Source organism: Zalophus californianus, chromosome 1 (assembly GCF_009762305.2).
Source record: "Zalophus californianus isolate mZalCal1 chromosome 1, mZalCal1.pri.v2, whole genome shotgun sequence".
Classification (NCBI taxonomy): Eukaryota; Metazoa; Chordata; class Mammalia; order Carnivora; family Otariidae; genus Zalophus; species Zalophus californianus.
The window spans coordinates 158,023,118-158,041,236 of record NC_045595.1 but is presented as its reverse complement, the minus strand read 5'-3'; the positions used below and the strand labels follow the sequence as shown (position 1 = coordinate 158,041,236).

Here is an 18,119-nt window from a genome sequence, read left to right as displayed (position 1 = left end):
AGGATTTGCCCTGTTTTTATTGGGCTTTTGTCTTTTAAAGACAATGTCTATTATGTATATTTAAGGATTAAAATGGACTAGGTAAAGAAAGGGGCTACTTTTCTGTTAAGCATTTATAGGTAGATGGAAGATAAATGCTTCTCTCTATGCCTATAATTTATCTTTTTTTCTGAGTCCTTATTTGAATATAAAAAAAAAATATTCTTGATAAAAGTTCAGTCAGTCCATGCTGGAAACATCAGTCATTTCAGACTGGGATCATTCACCTTCAAGTGAACACAGGATTTAGAATCAGAAGACCAGAATTTAAGTTCCAGTTCTAATATTTATTATATTGGGTCTTGGGCAAATTACTTGATTTCTCTGCCCTTCATTTATAACTCACAAAGCTTATAGAAGTTAAAATAGTATTGTATGTGTAAAAGATATCTGTATACTCTATATATTTGTAAAGTGAAACCAACCAAGAATACAGCAAAATTCAGATTTATCACAGAAAACCTCTTGTCATAGAGGTGGTAACATTTTCTCTAGTGAAAGACAAAAACCAAGAACTAGTTTTAAGTGAGAACACTGATATTTGCAAAAAGCAGAAAAAGTTGATGGACCAGTTTAGAATTGTACAATAAGATTCAGAATGGAAAGATAAAGCCTTACTTTGACCTAAAGTTAACAGAAAAGATTTTTATGAAGATGCTACTGACCTATTCATGTAAGTGGCTTAGCTTTTCAAAGTGAGGCTGAATACTAAAAAATTATAGCAGTAGCCCTGGATAAAAACTTAAGGCTGTAAAACAAGTTTGTGGCTTTTTTAGGGAATTCGATTATGTTTATGTTTCCAGCTTTATAGTTGATAGCCTTGGTCTTGCACTGCTAACCAGCAGTGTTTTAAAAAAGAAACAAAAAACTTTATGTAGGTATTCACAAAGTAAAATATATGGTTACAATAGACTAATCTTAGAAGTCATCATTTTGCTTGCCAGTGGTACTTTACTGCTTGTCTTAGCCGTGGTTCTTCTCAGAGCAGAGCACAAAACAGAAGTTTGCATGCAGTCGTTTATTTGGGAAGTGATCCCAGGGTACAGGAGTGATGGAGAAAGGAAACAGAAGAAAGGAAAGTCAATCAAGGATGCAGGAGTTGGACATCACATAGGTACTAGTCTTGATCTTGAGGGACCTTCTGGGGAGCCTTAGGAAATGTGCCTCTGAGTTGTCTTTGAAGTAGGGAGAAGGTGGCTCCACACTTCTCCCAGCTTGTGCATGCCTAAGTGCCAAGCAGTTCCTGCAACTTGTCAGAAGGAGCAGGAAGAGAGAGGTCTTTGGAACAGGAGGCAAAGTGCAGTTGTCCACTCCTATTGGAAACTGGTTGCTACAGGTGTGGCTGAACTAAGGCCAAGAGGATTTGGCATGGGAGGTCTCACCACAGTGCTCTTATGAATGACCTGAGTGTTTTAATGCTACCAGAGCAGTAAAATTGGTATTCACGATGATGACACTAACAGTTTTTATTTTCTTTTTTGGCAGGGGGGAGGGGGCGCAGAGGGAGAGGGAAAAAAAGAGAACCTTAAGCAGTTTCCACATTCAGCTCGGAACCCACTGTGGGGCTCAATCTCACAACCCTGAGATAATGACCTGAGCTGAAATCAAGAATTGCATGCTTAACCAACTGAGCCACCCAGGCTATTTATTAAGGACTTTGAAGTAAATCAGAATGTTTAGCAAGGTTTCAGAAAGAAGGAAGCCATGCCCTGGCTGTGTTTATCAGTCTCTTCAGAAGGTAATCTGCATTTTAAACAACCCACCAAGTGATTCTCAAAACAGCCTAAGGTATCAGAACCACCAGTATAGATAAGTGGGAAAATCATGCAACTCTTGATTTCAGCTCAGGTCATTATCTCAGAAAGAACAAGGCCAGATAAAGAATGGAACGGAAACAGATTAAGGATGGCCAAGGAAAACAAGGGTGCGGTATATACTGGGGCACTGTTTTATTTTTCTATATATCTACATATAACATAAAACTTAAGGCTACAACCTTCTTAACAAATAGAAGCTTACTGACCTAATTCTAGTAAACTAGAATATTTGAAAATATGTAAGATTTACCCTCTGAGCAATGGTACAAACAATATAAAAATACCAGATGACAGCATCAGCATTAAATAATAGATTTAATGTGTGGCCTCCTGGGTCTATTTTGTATCAACTAAGCTGTATTTTTTTATTTAACTTTATCTACTTCTACTTTGTTATCCTGTTTGTATATCATGTATAACCACATGTCACCTTACATCCTTTCTGGAAAAAAAGTTTATTTGGAATCAGTCACTAGCACCCAAATAAGTAAACCAGAAAAAAACCCAAAAGCTTTTGGAGAACTCCAAAAGCATTTTAATATGCCCTCCTGTGAGATAAGGTAAATGAAGTGAAATATGGTAGTGACCAGTCCCTGAGAATACAGTTAGTGGCAAAACTTTTTAGATCCTTGTGATGATCAATTCTAATTTATAATCAAGACAGCACAACCAGGAGAAGCTACAAATATTGGTTTTTGGAGATGAGCTTATCTACAATGGAGCCAGTTAAGACCAAAGTGACCTTTTAAGCACTCCTTGATACTTCCAACCCCACCTGACTCCCCAGATACCCTAAGACACAGTAGGTTTTTATAAACCTAATTACTCAGTTCTTAATTCCCTGGTAAATCATAAAATTATTCTGTTTTTCAGGGACAGCTGTTTTACAGCTTTAATCAAGGAATTATATCTGCTTTTCAAGGACAGGATATGGTATATTTTTTTCATCTTAACACCTGGTACAAAGTCAAACTCAAAATCTGACTATTTAATATTCAAATACTTGTCAGTTAAATGACACAGAGCTACTATAAATGTTTATTGAACTGAAATGAACTGCCGTACAATGTTACACTAAGGTAGCTCATCTGAGTCCAAGTGGTACTTCCAACTCTTTCCAGATTTTTTTTCAGCAGTTCCATGTAAAACAGCAGGACACTGGACCAGTTTGTTAAGCACTTAAATGTCTCACAAATGAGCATCTAAACTCCCATTTGAGCAAAAATATCATCAATGTCATCTGTCTCCTTAATGGTTCCTGATGTATTATGTTTGTTCATTTGCATCACTGTCCATGAATCAGTTTCATTTTCCTTGCTTCCTGTAAGGTTTTCATGAATTTGTTTCTCTTTAGTTTGTATGACAGGATTTGAAACTCTGCTACTCAAGAAGTGATTACTGTTAGGGTAGAGATCAGTTCTATGAACTGTACAGTGCGAGAGTCTCCATTTACTACTATCTGTAGCATTCTGAGTCCCTTGAGGGGATGGCTGAATTGCCTCTGAAAGAGTCAACTGCAACTTTCTCTGTAGTTTCCTCTGTTCCAGTAAAAATCTATTCTGAGATCTTCTTCGGCTCACATGATGCTTTGAGGTTTTGATTCCTGAGCCACGAAGAAGGCAGTTGCAAATAGATGTTTTTATGCATTCTAGTTTCTTCGGCAAACTTTAAAGGACAAGAGAAAGGAAAAATCTGGGATTAAGACACAAAGACATTTTCAAAAACTTTTGTCTCCTTTTTACCAACTCCCAAAAGAAAAGTACACAATTTATTTACAAGTCCTATGCCTGTGTACAACCCCAGAATTATCACAAGAAATACGAAAATAGGAGCTTCAACCCAAATCTGTGTTTTCAGAGCAGAGCTTCCCTTTGATTCAGACTAGCCAAGTATGTCCCCATTATGTTCCCAAAGTAAAGTACCTCCTACAACTGCCTGGCAAGGTAGCTGAATGGTGAGATACCCGCACACTTTAGTGTCAGAGCCTCTCCCTGATAACCACTAAACTGTCCGTAGTGTAATAGGAGTGGACTGGGGAAAGGATATATCACAAAGAGAACCATCTGCCTGGATGCATTAATCCATATCTGGATAAACAACTTCATGTTTATCAGGGAGGGAACAAAGGAAAAGGAATCAAGGTGAGGGAGGGAGTTTATCTAAGAATGAGAAGACAGAGCTTCTGGCATAGACCACCTGACACCTTGGGCTGCCCTAATCGTGATTCATATATCTTCCTCAAGTGTGGGAATTCAGAACTCAAACAGCTGATCATTTTAGGTGTTTTGCTTCTGAATAAGGTATACTGCGACAAGGTACATCAGTACCTTGCTAACTGCCTCACTGTTTGTGATAGATTTCAAAAGATTTGCATGGGCCTGTAACTTCTACCCCCTCACTCTCCCCTTTTCCTTTTTAAATAAATACATAACTTTGAGGAAACTCCTTTATAATGTAGTAATTCAAGATCAGTTTCATACCCTTTTCTTGTTTACTCTAAGTGGTGATTTTTAAGTGGGGAGAGGGTAAGTGTACCTCCTAATTGAAATGGAAATAGAAAAAAATGAAAACAGAAGAATCAGAGGATCTGAATTGAATTCTGGATCTCCAGCTGTAACAATCTGAGCAAAATTCCCTATGTCCTCAGCTACAAAATGGGAATAATACTGCCTACCTCAGAGAGTTATCATGGACATTAAGCAAATTTAAAATGTACTGTAAGTATAACATATTGAAACAGCAAAACAGGGCAGTACGAAAGAACAGTTATTTTTGTGGGGAAGGGAATAATGGTTTAACCAAATACCACTTTGTTACCCTTCTCACTAACTCTTAATTATTGTCATCTTTGTCTCATCTACCCCTTTTCCATCTTGGGCTGAGTTCCCACCCTAGAATAGTTCCTCTTTAGATGGCTACAGGTCTTTAAAGGACCCTAATGTAGAAACCCTTCCAACAATTCATTTCTTAGGAATACTTAACAACTTCTCCCACAACTCTTAATCAAAACTTGTTTTTGTTGATCTTTACAGCCATTTGTGTCTAAAATTGTTACCATGGGCATCTATTAGTTTCTCAATAAAAATATAAAACCCTAAAGTGTCTAACTTCATTGTAATGCTTCAAGTAATACTGGCTCACAAAGAAAACCATCCTTAAGCAGTTCTGTGAATCTAAGAATCAGAGGAAAAGGAAGAAATCAATACATGGGGAGTCTGGCACCCATGAACAAACATTACTTGACCCTAAGCCCAGAGTCTGGTGTGTGTCCTTATAAGAGGCAGACCCTTCTGCTCTCACATCCTCATCCTGCTGCCCTGAAGCTGTGGGCAGACTGGCTGTCTCTCCTACTAGAGCAAGAGTGAAGAGTTAGTGCTCCATGAGGATTAAGTCTTACACAATGTATCCCCAGGCTTAGCATACCACAAACACTCCTAAGGCTTTCTGAAGGAACAAATGGAATGGTGAAGAACATAAATGAATAAATCCAATTAACCAAGTTAACTTTCTTCTTCCCAGTGATACAGCTGTGCCCAACAAAGGCAAACAAAATTGCAGTTTGAATAGATCCTTCTTTTAGCCACCCTAGGGCTACTGGCCATCCCATTTTTTAAAAAGCTGACTTGTATATACTTTTGCCCTATACAACAGAAAAAGTAAAGGAATATAATTCTTATTATATACCTACCTATAGCCTTGAGCTTCCACATGTTTAAGCCGGTTACTTTTAAGAAGTTTGTTACCCAGAAAGGAGGCCTGAGCCTTGAGTTTTTTGCTCCTGCACCACAAAATTGCTGTTTGAATTTCTTCAGAAAGTTGAGTGAAACTCTCAGCCTCTCGAAATCTTTGCACAAAACTTTTGGCACAGGGAGTTCCTGTTGCTTTCTGAGAAGAACGTTTGGTTCCCTTTACTTTGGACTGAGAACATTTAAATTTGGTCTCCTGAAACATGGAAAGGTGAGAAAAATATATTGGATTTGGTACTGATGTGTAAATATATAACAACAGAAAAGTTGACTCACTGACTATGAAAATTAGAAAATGTCTTTTTAAAAGAAAGGTTTTTTAAAGCTCACTGTGCTTTCCTTTGTATTAAAAAACTTAACGAGAAGCCATCAGAGAGGAGGACAAACCATGAGAGACTCTTAACTATAGGAAACAAACAGGGTTGCTGGAGGGGAGAGAGGTGGGCATTGAGAAGGGCATGTGATGTGATGAGCCCTGGGTGTTATACGCAACTGATGAATTACTGAACTCTACATCTGAAACTAATGTTGGCTAATTGAATTTAAATTTAAAAAAAAAAAAACCTAATTTTTTATCCACCGCTCCTAACACAAGATTTTTTTTACCCCCTCTATGCAACGACAGATCCCATCTATAACTGAATTCAGATGGGAAACATAAATATTCTAACAGAGATCTATTTAATCTATACATAAGAATGAAACTCTACATGAATAAATACTGGTCAAAGTCTATCTGGTAGGGGAAAAAAAAAATGACTGACGAGCCCTTTTCCTTGATACTACTAGACTACCACAAATTTGTTTTTCACTTATTTCCATACCCTGAGTTTCCCTCCTCAGTGATGGGTCATAAATGTTACTGAAAACACATGAAGACAGGGATGATGCTGAATGTATGTTAAAAATGCTTAACTGAGCAACACTTCTAATTCAACCATCTTTTGATGTGGCACCTTTGTCTCTTCAACCCCATCCTTCTATGTCAAGTAGAGTCTGAATTGTAGCAGCTTTCATTGTTTACGAAAATATGCCACTTACTAGGTCTGCTTTCATCCTTCATTCAAAACTTCTTCCAAATTTCTCACTTTCAAGAAAAACATTAAAAAGTAGTAGAAAATATAAAAGTAGAGACCTATCAATACTTTGCATTGGTGATCGATAAAAGAAATTTGACCTTAGAAGCAAGCTGAGCATGTTAGTGCTAATTGCTAAAACTGTGGTAGTGATTAGTCATGAACAAGGGCTGCTGACCAACCAACCAGCTTTAAAACCAGCTCACCCAGGAACAGCTGGATGGACTGCAGAACTTTCAAGGGTCAGAGAACCATAGTTCTTGAGACAGAGTTGACAAAACAATTTGGGGGACTGATACAATGGTAAAGAACACAGACTGTGAGGGGCCCCTGGGTGGCTCAGATGGTTAAGCGTCTGCCTTCGGCTCAGGTCATGATCCCAGGGTCCTGGGATCGAGTCCCGCATCGGGCTCCCTGCTCCTTGGTAGCCTGCTTCTCCCTCTGCTTCTCTCTCTCCCTCCCTCTCTCTCCCTCTGTCTCTCATGAATAAATAAATAAAATCTTAAAAAAATAAATAAATAAAATCTAAAAAAAAAAAAAAAAAGAACACAGACTGTGAAACCAGACTGCCTGTGTTCAAATCCCAGCACTGCCCTGTACTTGTGGTGTGTCCTGAGCAAGTTCCTTGTCCTTTCTAGGCCTCAATTTTTCTCATCTGAACTATGGAAACAGTAATAATAGCACCAACCTCACAGGGCTTTTGCAAGGATTGTAGGAATTAACACACATAAAGCATTTCAAAAGTAAATGCAATATCTGTATTAGCTATTATTAGGACTATGATGATGATGATGATGATGATGATGATGATGATTCCTCCCTCCAGAACTCATAAATTGGATAGAATATAAATCCAAGCTAGAATCCCTATAAACATTCAAGAAAGAACTCTGACTTAACAGAAATGATTAAGAATTTTTAAATAGAAAAGAAGAAGTAATCCATGCAGGAAACCAGGAGAAAACAATCTGAGAAGGACAGATGGTAACAGAAGTCAAGTAATTACCACATCAAAGTGGGTGACACTCATGTACTTTACTTATCTGTTGCTAGGTCCAGAACAGAATTTACAGACACTGACTAAAAGGAATCATGTTAAAGCTTGAAGCCTAACGGGGAAAGAAAGAGAAGCCTCATGACAAAAGATGAGGATGACAGTAACAGCTAATAACATCCGACCACAGTTAAGTGCTTACCATACTCCAGACTCTGTGCCAAAGACTACATGCATGAAAACTGCATAACCCTATGGGGGGCATACTATATTAGAAAAAAGAGGTGTGGGCAGGTCAAGAAACTTAAGGTCACACAGCTAGTACCAACTAAAGCCAGGACTCAAACCATTTCTGACTACATGCTCATACTCTTTACTTTTTAAGATTTTATGCATTTATTTGAGAGAGAGAGAGAGTGAGCGAGCATGAGCCGGGGGCTGAAGCAGAGAGGGAAGGAGAGGGACAAGCAGATTCCACACTGAGCACAGAGCTTATGCGGCGCTTAATCCCAGGACCCCGAGATCATGACCTGAGGCAAAATCAAGAGTCAGACGCTCAACTGACTGAGCAATCCAGGCACCCCCAAAGCTCATACTGTTAATACAATCCGCACCTACAATGGATCCTAGGGACGCTTTAAAATTCTAGTGAAACTGAGTAAGATGTTTTTGAAGGCATTCTCTAACCCGAATTTATTGGATGCACTCAGTCCCTTGGGAGTGCCTCTATTCATTCAGAAGCATAGGCTGAAAACTAAGGTGGCATTATGCTGAGAGCTGGGGATAAAAACAGAGATTCAATCTTTGCCCTAGGCAAATGGCATCTACTCTACAAATTAGCAGAAATCATAAGCCATAGTAATATAAGCCAGACAAACCTGAATAGCTTTGTGTTTCAGCTGTTTGCAGAAAGCTCTCACATCAAATTCTGATGACTTTTCTGTAGAGATGGAGAGACCACAGATACAAAAACTTAGGCATACCATTTTCAAATCAATGAATTCTTAAGTATATGACATTTCTTGCCAAATTACTAGAAAAGAAATAAAGGGAATTATAAGAGTTTGCTATATAAAAGCAAATTACCTTTGAAGATTCTCTTATTCTGTACTGGCTGTCCAAGATCCACATTATTCTGTGTATTGATCCTCATTTGTTTAGCTTTTTTGGAAATTCTGAGTACAGTTTCTTTGCTAGACCTTGGTGATTGCTCTTTTGTTAAAAACAGTTTATTTAACAATTTAGTTACTCCTTTAGCTGCAAAAGCTGTAGGCACTTTTTTCTTAAAAACCTCAAAATAGGGCTGTCCTAAAAATTCAGCAATATCAGAGGGAAAAGTAAAATCTTTGAAGTAAGGCAGTGGTTGAATCCTAGAGACCTCTTGAAGCAATCTGAACAATGGCTCATATAAAGAAGTCAGCCTTTTCAAAACACCTTTATAGAGAACCCTAGAAAAAGAGAGGAGGTCATGAATTAGCCAGTAATTATAATTTGCAGATTATTTAATAACCACAACAGATTCAAAGCTGAAAATAAATGTCTATCTGTCTGCCACTATAGATAAAAAAGGCTCTAGCGCGGGCGCCTAGGTGGCTCAGTTGGTTAAGCGACTGCCTTCGGCTCAGGTCATGATCCCGGAGTCCTGGGATCGAGTCTCGCATGGGGCTCCCCGCTCAGCGGGGAGTCTGCTTCTCCCTCTGACCCTCCCCCTCTCCTGCTCTCTCTGTCTCATTCTTTCTCTCTCAAATAAATAAATAAAAATCTTTAAAAAAAAAAACTTTATTAAAAAAAAATGCTCTAGCACATATTTGTGAAGAGCCAGATTAGTCCAGCCCAAACAGAAAAATCCAAGTACAAAATGTTACTAAAACTAAATAAAGTACTCCACGGGAAGATGTCTCAAGGATATGTATCAATATCTTATGTATAAGGTTTTAGCTACATGGTGAGATTTTAGGCAAGTTTCAGGTTCTTCACATCTTCTCTGTTCTTTTGGAATGTCTTAAAATAAGCATGTAATATTGTTATAATCAGCAAAAATTAAAGCTATTTTCATTCCAGAAAAGAATAATATGTGAGCTGTTAGTTAGTAATTCTAATGTTATCTCTAAGAATAAACAGAATAAACAAGATGATTGGAAATAGTACTTGAGAGACCCAGGATAAGACATCAAAGACCTAACCATCAATACTTAGGTTCCCAATCCACCCCAAGTAAACTCCAATCAACTGAAGAAATGGAACCCCTGCACCATCAGCATCCCACGGGAAAACAAATATGAAAACCTAGGCTGAGTTAGATGAAAAAGAAATGATGGACTTCAAAGGTACATACATACATACCATAACCTGCTCACCAGCCCAACCATCACAAGGTTTAAAATAATGAATTCTTGTAAGCCAAGGTGTTTCACAGTCAAGCTGGAGAATCAAATTAAAGTTGGAAAACAAAACCAAAGTAATTTGGATTTTACAAGTTACATTTATGAAAGAAACAGATGGGAAACAATTTTCTTGAAGAAATTAAAGCTTTAAAACATTCTATTTCAATCATGGAAACAAAGTAATACGCACTCTGCTAGAGTTCTCATTAGTTAGCTTCTATGATTAAGAATTTCTGTCAGTGCCCTTAGGATAATACATGCTAGATAGAGACCAGCAGTCTCTGGCAATGGCTGTATCAGGCAATTCCTAGGAAAAGGAGGCCAAGAAGCAAAATTTTAAGAATACGTTACAACTTTTACAAATCTCCTAGCTTTCAAACAGTAATACTATTAAATATATCCAAACAATTCCAATTCAGAGGAAAGCATTTCAGTTGATCAAGGATACAGAAATGTCTTGCAGCAACAGTCCAAGAAGCGAAGTAACAACTTGCAGGCTCCCAAAATCTTCATGAGCACCAGCTCAACCACCGGTTGGCTGGGAATGACACATGCTTTGGTAGTTACAGGCTGGTTTTCACTTCAAAAATGGAAAAGAATGTTATTTTCATTCTTAAAGTTCATTACTTATAAAGCACTTACACAGCAGTTTTCAAGCACAGATGAGCTGGAAGCCCAATCTGAAGTAGTTATGTTCAATAATTCGCTGGAGTTGATAGACAACAATGTTTCAATATAATCTATCTTGACCCAGATTTCAGTGTCATGCCAGTCCCTCCTACAAGCCAACAGAGGAAAGACTATCACAAATACCAGGTGCCCCTTATTAAAACAAAATTTGTAAAGCTCCTCAGTTGGGTTATATCCCAACACCAGGCAAAGAAAAGTCCAAAGGGAGATCACATTGAAGAGCATGAGTTCCCAGCCCACCACACAACCCATCACAAAGCAACTGGACCACTTACTTGGAAGAAAACAACTCAGACAGATGTTGAATTGAACCCTCCAAATCCATGTTTTTCAAACGTTTTAAACATTGTTCAACCTGAGAGAGGGAAGAGCAGCTCAAATTCATATAATACAGACATGGCCACTGATAGGATCAGGAAAGCAAAGAAATGCAAAAGTTCAAAGTATGGAAATACACTCAACACAAGGGAATACCTCTGTTTTAGGGTAAAGTAATCTGTAGCTCAAAGGCAATTGCCCCTCCTTAAAGATTTGAAATTAACCCAGCCAAACAAATTTCTCAAATCAGGTTATAACTAGGAATTTACTATATGTCAGGATGTGCTTGATGCTATAAACGGCACCGAACTAAGTATGAGATTATTCTCAAGATTTTTCTGAAGCAACACACTTTCTAATAATGAAACTATTAAAACAAGAGAGTAAATTAATTAAGCGCTAAATTTCAGCAGTTTGTAAATGGCCACAGAAATGAGGGAAGTGATTGGTTTATTCACTTTACAAAAGTATACTGAACACCTACTATATGCAAGGCATGCTGGGAAATAAAATAGTATATAAGACACTTCCCATTCTCTTGTTGCTAAAAATCTAGTAGTAAAAATAAGAAGACATATAAATTTTTAAATACTAAAATAAAAGATATATCCTATTTAAAATTGCAATCTGCTCCGCACCCCTCCTTTTCCTGCTTTATTTTTCTCCATGGCACTTATCACGATCTGACATTCCATGTATTGACTGACTAATGGTCCTTCTCCTCTCAGCTACAAAGGAAGCTCCATGAGGGCAATATATTTCATCTATTTTATCCGCCACTCTAACTCGGCACTTTGCAGTGTTAAGTAGGCACCCAACAGCATTTTTATTTAAAAAAAAAAAAAAAAAAGGTAAAAGCTATGCATTATACAAAATGTGGTAAGAATTCTGTAGTCCTCAGGAAATACCACATGAAGGGCACGCATGGGACTGCATCTAGACTTTGAAGGGTGTAATAATCTGGATGGGCACTGATACTGGCAAAGATAATATCTTGCTAAAGCTACATACATGCTACTAAAAATTTAAGTAACGATTCTATCATAACAGCATAGTTTTCAGAACAATGGAACCAATGATCTTCAAATTCTCTGGGGTTAGCTCCTATCTTTTCAGTTTTTAATTCTGGACACTAGGAGAGAAGCACTGACAAACCAAGATGATAAAACACTTGGGAGGAACATAAGAACAGTCTTCATAACCCAAAGTATTCATATAGAGAAAGGAATCAAGACTATTTTCTGTGCTTTATGTATGGGAACATGAGAGGGAGGCTAATTCTACTACTTAGCTTTCTTTGAAGGGAGAAAAAAGTAGATGACAGTAGTGTGAATAGTGAAATGTTAAGCAGCTAGAAGGCAGTAGTAGGAATGGAGATGGTAGTTGCAGCAGCATGAAACATGTTCCCTACTTGAAGGAACGGCAGGGGACATAAAACGTTACACAAATAACTGCCACATGCGGACCACGCTCAATACCATAATAGTACAAAGGGGAAGCCCAAATAGCCCACAGTCATAAAAAAAAGGAGTTCCACTACACTAATAATCAAAAAATGCAACTTAAAATGAGATTATCACAATATGCACTCATGCTACACCTTAGGAAGAAGTTTATCACTGCCAGACGGCTTGAAATGGGACTTGCAGGATGGGAAGACTTTTACCAGGCAGAGATGGAGGGGCTGGGTATTCTAACCGTACAGGACCAGGTAAGCAAAAGTCAGGTGAGAGAACGAACGTGGTGAGCAGGGGGAATTGTGAAGAGTTCAGGTTGCTTGGAATATAAAATACATGAAGGTGAGAGCAAGCTAAGGAAAACTGAAAAGGCCAGATCATGGAGGATATTGTAAGCCAAGCTAAGAGGTTTCATCTTTATTCAGGAGACAATGGAGAACCATTAAAAATATCAAAGCCAAGTTTTAGGATGATTAACCTGGCTTTGGCATATAGGATATGCAAGAGTATAGGAAAGACTGGAGTTGAGGGAAGGTCAATTAGGATAGCAAGACAACTAAAAGTTGACAAGTTCTGAAGAAAGAAGATGGAGCCAGAACTAAAAGGGTCTAGATATAGAGAAAGTTTTGACCGATCAATTGACTGAATGGGAGAGCTACATAAAAGGAAGAAGCAGAGAAAACAGAACACCAAATTTTTCTGATTAGATAATTATTTGTAACGTGGAAGCCAGGAAGAAAAATAGGTTCAATCTGATATGTTCAACTTGAAATACATTCAAGTTTGGTTTTAGATTAAAAGACTCCTAAAGAGATAAAAAGCTGCCCCAGCAAAGAAAACTTAGGGAAAGACCACGCTCCCAGATCTTTCTTTGATGAAGAAATCTCCATTCTTTTTGCCTTAAGTAATGGGAGGAGAAAATTAACCAGAGGGCACAAATCTGTAAAGTTAGAGAATTTGTCTGTTTCACCCCTGTATACTGAACACCACGCACAGTGCCTAGCACAAAGAAAGTTACAAAAAATACCTGCAGAATTAATAAGGTGAATGAATTTATGAGCTTATAAGGAACCCTAATAATCGCTAAACTAGAGGGCCCAATTTTGTCTTAAACTCTAAACATTACAGGAAACCACTTTCCATAACTTGTTATACAGCCATTTAGTCTAATATATTACTGATTAGATTATATGCCCCACAATATATAAACCACAACTTTGTTCTTTTTATGATTTTAGGATTTTGATTATGCTCAGGAAATTGTTTCTTAATCCAACACTTCGTCTTGCTCAAATCACTGTATCTGTGAACTAGGCAAAAGTACTATAATTATAGATTATATATAATGGAAACTTCATAAAAATTACCCACTAGAAACAAGACTGGCAAAGAATTAAACACAGTTCCTTTCTAAATAAATTGCTTTTTGAAATGCTTTCAGGGGAAAAAAAAAAAATGAAAGCCCACATGCAACTGTGGACTGAGGATCTATTAAGTCACAAGTAACTGACTGAGTTTCCCATAATAACAAAATATTAAGTGACAGTGTGATTTCATTTTCATCAAGCAAACATGTTGAGTAGTAAACACAGGGCTTCCTCCTTACCTGTTTGAGGGCTAAGTGGGGCTTGTGGCGGCCCATTCTGTTGTGATTGCTGTAAAGGACTGCGCATAGCACATCTGTTTCTGCATCTAAGGTTTGGCTCTTCAGTGACAGTGTAACAAGACAGCATTCTCTAATTATGGCTGCAACACAAAGGTCTAAGCCAGAGATATTTAATAAAACTTAATATGTATTTCTACATTAAACTTATTATGTAAAAATACCCGAAGGAACATCTTTCCTTACTAAGGGGATTAAGAACAAATTCATATAATCAGCTTTAACTATAAGAACATTATTAACAATTCTAAGTATGTGAAAGGATGGAAAATGGTGACCGAGGATATAAAGTTCAGAAATCACTAAGAGAACATCTGTTAAACAATAACGTGTATCTTTGTATCACATTTTACTATGATTTTTAATAACCTTTCATATGACTACTTTGCAGTCACTTGGTGTACACTTATGCCTAAGGACTTTGATGGCAGGGTACATGTTCTATACTTCTCTAAATCCCCTATTTTGTTATGTACATAAGCAAGGCAGAATGGATAAACTCATACTCTTAAAAGCAAAGGTGCAATATGTGGGTACTACTTTCAGATAGTACCAGATAAGAGAAACCACTGTGGCAACTGGAAGTTACATTATTTGATGAATGCCTGACTGAACACAGGGCGCTCAGAACGAAGTAACACCTTCCTAGTCTGAAAAGCTGTGAAGTAGAAGGTGGAGTTAATGTGTGTCTCTGTGGTACTGAGGGTAGCACTAGCATCCCAGATGGATAGAATACAAAGGCAGATTCCTACAGAACAGGGAGAACTTTATTTTGTCCCCAACTATATGAAGCCAGAATGGACTGCTTGGAGAATGGGGAGTTGCTGAATTTCCATGCCTGACAGAAATCCTGTTAAAGAATTTTTTAATAGAGAAAGAGGAAGATTAATCTATAAATTGCATAGGTTGTGTGGATGGTGAGGAGGATGGGCTGATTAGATAGACTGTATTTCACATTAACTATCACTTGAGTGTCCATTTACTGTATCAGGCACTGTTCCAAATGCTAACAGTACCGCTTCCTCAAAACAGCCCTATGAGGCAGGTACTAGGTTTATCCGCATTTGAAAACAAGCTGAGGCACAGAAAGGTTAAATAACGACACCCCCCAACCTGCCCAGCTCCAGCAGAGCCAAGTGCCAGGATTCCAACCCAATTTGGCTCCTGAAAACAACAGCAGGACCACGGATAAAACACTTTAAGAGCACTCTCCCCTCATGACATCATTAGATGCTCTCAACAACTGTGATAGGTAGGCAGCACTAACCCCGTTTTACAGATGAGGCACTGGAGGCCAGAAAGACTGCAGTATAAATACAGAGTGCCCCAGCGCCTTCCTAAAAGATCAGGAAACAGACGGCAGGGGGAACGGGGCTGCTGGCTGGCTGAGCGAGCACAGGGTTTCCAGGCAGCACTTCTCCCCGACGATAGCTGCGTCTACCTCTCTCCGCCCCCTGGGCGCGGGGCTGGGCCTTGGGCATTCGTCGCTACAGCCAGGCCGTGCGGCAGGCACAGTGGGTTTAATGGAGGATTCCAAACCAAGCCAGTGTCCCCACAACATTCCCGGCAAGCGGGAGCCCAGGTGCCCTGGCCGGGTCCTAGCCCGCGCCCCTTCCCAGAGTCCCGCGGGCTCAGGAAGTCCCGCCCCCACCGCGCACGTGCGCCGGCCCAGCCGGACACCGCCTCCGGAAGCGTCTGCCGTTCACCGGGCCCCTCACTCACCCAGAGCCGAGTCGGGGTCCTGCACGGTCACTGCGCTGCGGCTCCCCGCCTTCGGGATTCTCACGCGGTTCCACGGCTCCAGGCCCGGCAGCACCGTAGCCATCTTAGGAGGCCGGGGAGGGGCTGGGAAGGGCGGAGCTGGGCGAGACCTAATGAAGCGACCGAGGGAGAGGAGAAGAGAGGAAATCTAGGGGAGGAAGAGGGCAAGGGGTGGGACTGGGGCGGGGCCCGGAGGTGGGGGCGGGACCTTCCCTGAATCGTGGACCAAATACAGTGGACTGGAGAGGATGGTCGTCCAGTCCCTGGTCACCAAAACCTGGCCGCGTATCAGAATCACTTGGGAGAGTCTGGGGTTGGGGGCTGGGGAAGAACCATCCCAGTACTACTCAATCAGAATCAACAAAGCGGGGAGGAATCTGCATTGTGTTTAGGCTTCCACACAGGGAAGTTTGGAATTACTTCCAAGGCATTTTACAGATGTAAAAACTGAGGCTACCCATACACCCCCATCTCCGCGTCAGACATTAGGGGGAACGGAAGAAATTAAATAGAGGTTTATGAAAGGTGTGGCATTTGAAACACAGAAGAGGGGATTTACTTTGTCCAAGACAGTCAAGGAAGTTTCCTCTACACCAACAGCAAAACCGCTATCACATCAAAGAAACTTGGAGGCCCTCTGACTCTCCATCAACCCCATCCTCTCTATCAGTGTTTAAGACATGACGGTATCTCAAGCTCTGCTGATCCTCACCTCATTAATAACTTTCTAATTGATTCTTTATCTTCAGCCACACCGACGTGACCTTACTTGAGAAAGTCATCCACCCTAATGTATTAGAGAGGCAGTCCGTGGGTTTTGGAGACAGACCACCAAGGTTCTAATTCTAGCTTTGCCGTTTACTAGCTCTATGACCTCAGGAAAGTTACGTAACTCCTCCAAACCTTAGTATCCTTATGGGTAAAATGAAAATTACAGTCTCTGCCTTAGGGTTGTAAAGTGCTTTAGAACAGTGCCTGGCATACAAGCAGATATTTACGCTTACCAGAATTAATAGTGTTACTATTTCTACTGTTTAATACAAGTAACCTTGCCCTATTGAAACACTTGGCCATGCTCTTCCTACATGCCTTTGCAAATACTAATTCCACTTGGATCATCCCTCAGAAACACTGTCGCTCAGCTCTGGTGTCATCACCTCTGGGTAGTTCTTCCTAAACATCCCATCCCCACTCCATAACTTGATAAAGAGATCCTTTTATATACTACCATAGTGTCTTGAACTGGCCTCTGCATTAGCTTCCTATTGCTGCTCTAATAAATCAGTACAAACTTAGTTGCTTAAAAGACTTACTGTATTTCTGGAGGTCAGAAGTCCAAAATGGATCCCACTGGACTAATGTTGGCAGGGCTTCTGGAGGCTCTAGTGGAAAATACATTTACTTTTTCCAGTTTCTAAAGGCCACTTGCATTGCATTCCTTGGTTCATGTGTCCATCCTCCATTTTCAAAATCAGTAACATAGCACTTTCATTCTCCCTCCACCTCTCTTTCTCTCATCCTTTTGCCTGTTTAGGACCCTGGTGATTACATTGGGCCCACCAAAATAACCTGGTATAATCTCCCCATCTCAGAATCTCTAACTTTATTACATCTGCAAAAATTGTTTTGCAATTTAAGGGAACATAGTCACAGATTCTGGGGATTAAGATGTGGACATCTTTGGGGAGCCATTATTCAGTTACCGTAGACTCTCTCATAGAATTTACTTCACTGTATTAATTTGTATGTCTTCAGTGGCATATGAGCTTACTGAAGGCAGTACTAACCAGTAGTATAGTTTATTGATCTTTATATCTTAATGCTCAACTCAGAGCCTGGCATATAGTAGGACCTCAATGCATTTTAATAACTTTATTGGGGTATAATTGCTATACAAAGAATCACACATATTTAATGTGTAAAATTTCACAGTTTGTCAATATTTACTGGTTGAATAAGAGACTAGATAATGCTTGAATAGAGTTTTAAGATGATTAGGAATTTCTCAGGCAGATAAGGGAAGAAGGACATCCTTGACAGAAAGGTGTTAAACAGTGTGGGTTGGAAGAATCACTAGTCCTGGGTCAGTATTGCTGGAGCATGATATGTGCTGAGGGATGAAGCTGGGAATGGTGGTGTCAGATCCTGGGCAGAACTTGGATTTTACCCTGAAG

General features: G+C 39.5%; 1 protein-coding gene across 7 annotated transcripts; it reads right to left on the bottom strand.

The window, feature by feature from the left end:
* Positions 1-25: 25 nt before the first annotated feature.
* Positions 26-17,417, bottom strand: NEPRO (nucleolus and neural progenitor protein). Of its 7 annotated transcripts, none has more exons than XM_027583095.2 (10): positions 17,259-17,417; positions 15,907-16,055; positions 14,128-14,282; positions 11,022-11,101; positions 10,505-10,636; positions 10,016-10,093; positions 8,759-9,120; positions 8,551-8,612; positions 5,545-5,798; positions 26-3,521 (listed from the first exon to the last, which is right to left on the bottom strand). In XM_027583095.2, exons 2-10 carry the CDS (start codon positions 16,007-16,009, stop codon positions 3,059-3,061), a joined length of 1,689 nt encoding a protein of 562 aa, XP_027438896.1. In that variant the 5' UTR covers positions 16,010-16,055; positions 17,259-17,417; the 3' UTR covers positions 26-3,058. The 7 variants fall into 7 exon arrangements, with proteins under 7 accessions (XP_027438896.1, XP_027438894.1, XP_027438895.1 ...); XM_027583093.2 differs by lacking the exon at positions 17,259-17,417 and adding an exon at positions 16,658-16,788; XM_027583094.2 differs by lacking the exon at positions 17,259-17,417 and adding an exon at positions 16,658-16,788 and having other exon boundaries at positions 14,128-14,267.
* Positions 17,418-18,119: the final 702 nt, after the last annotated feature.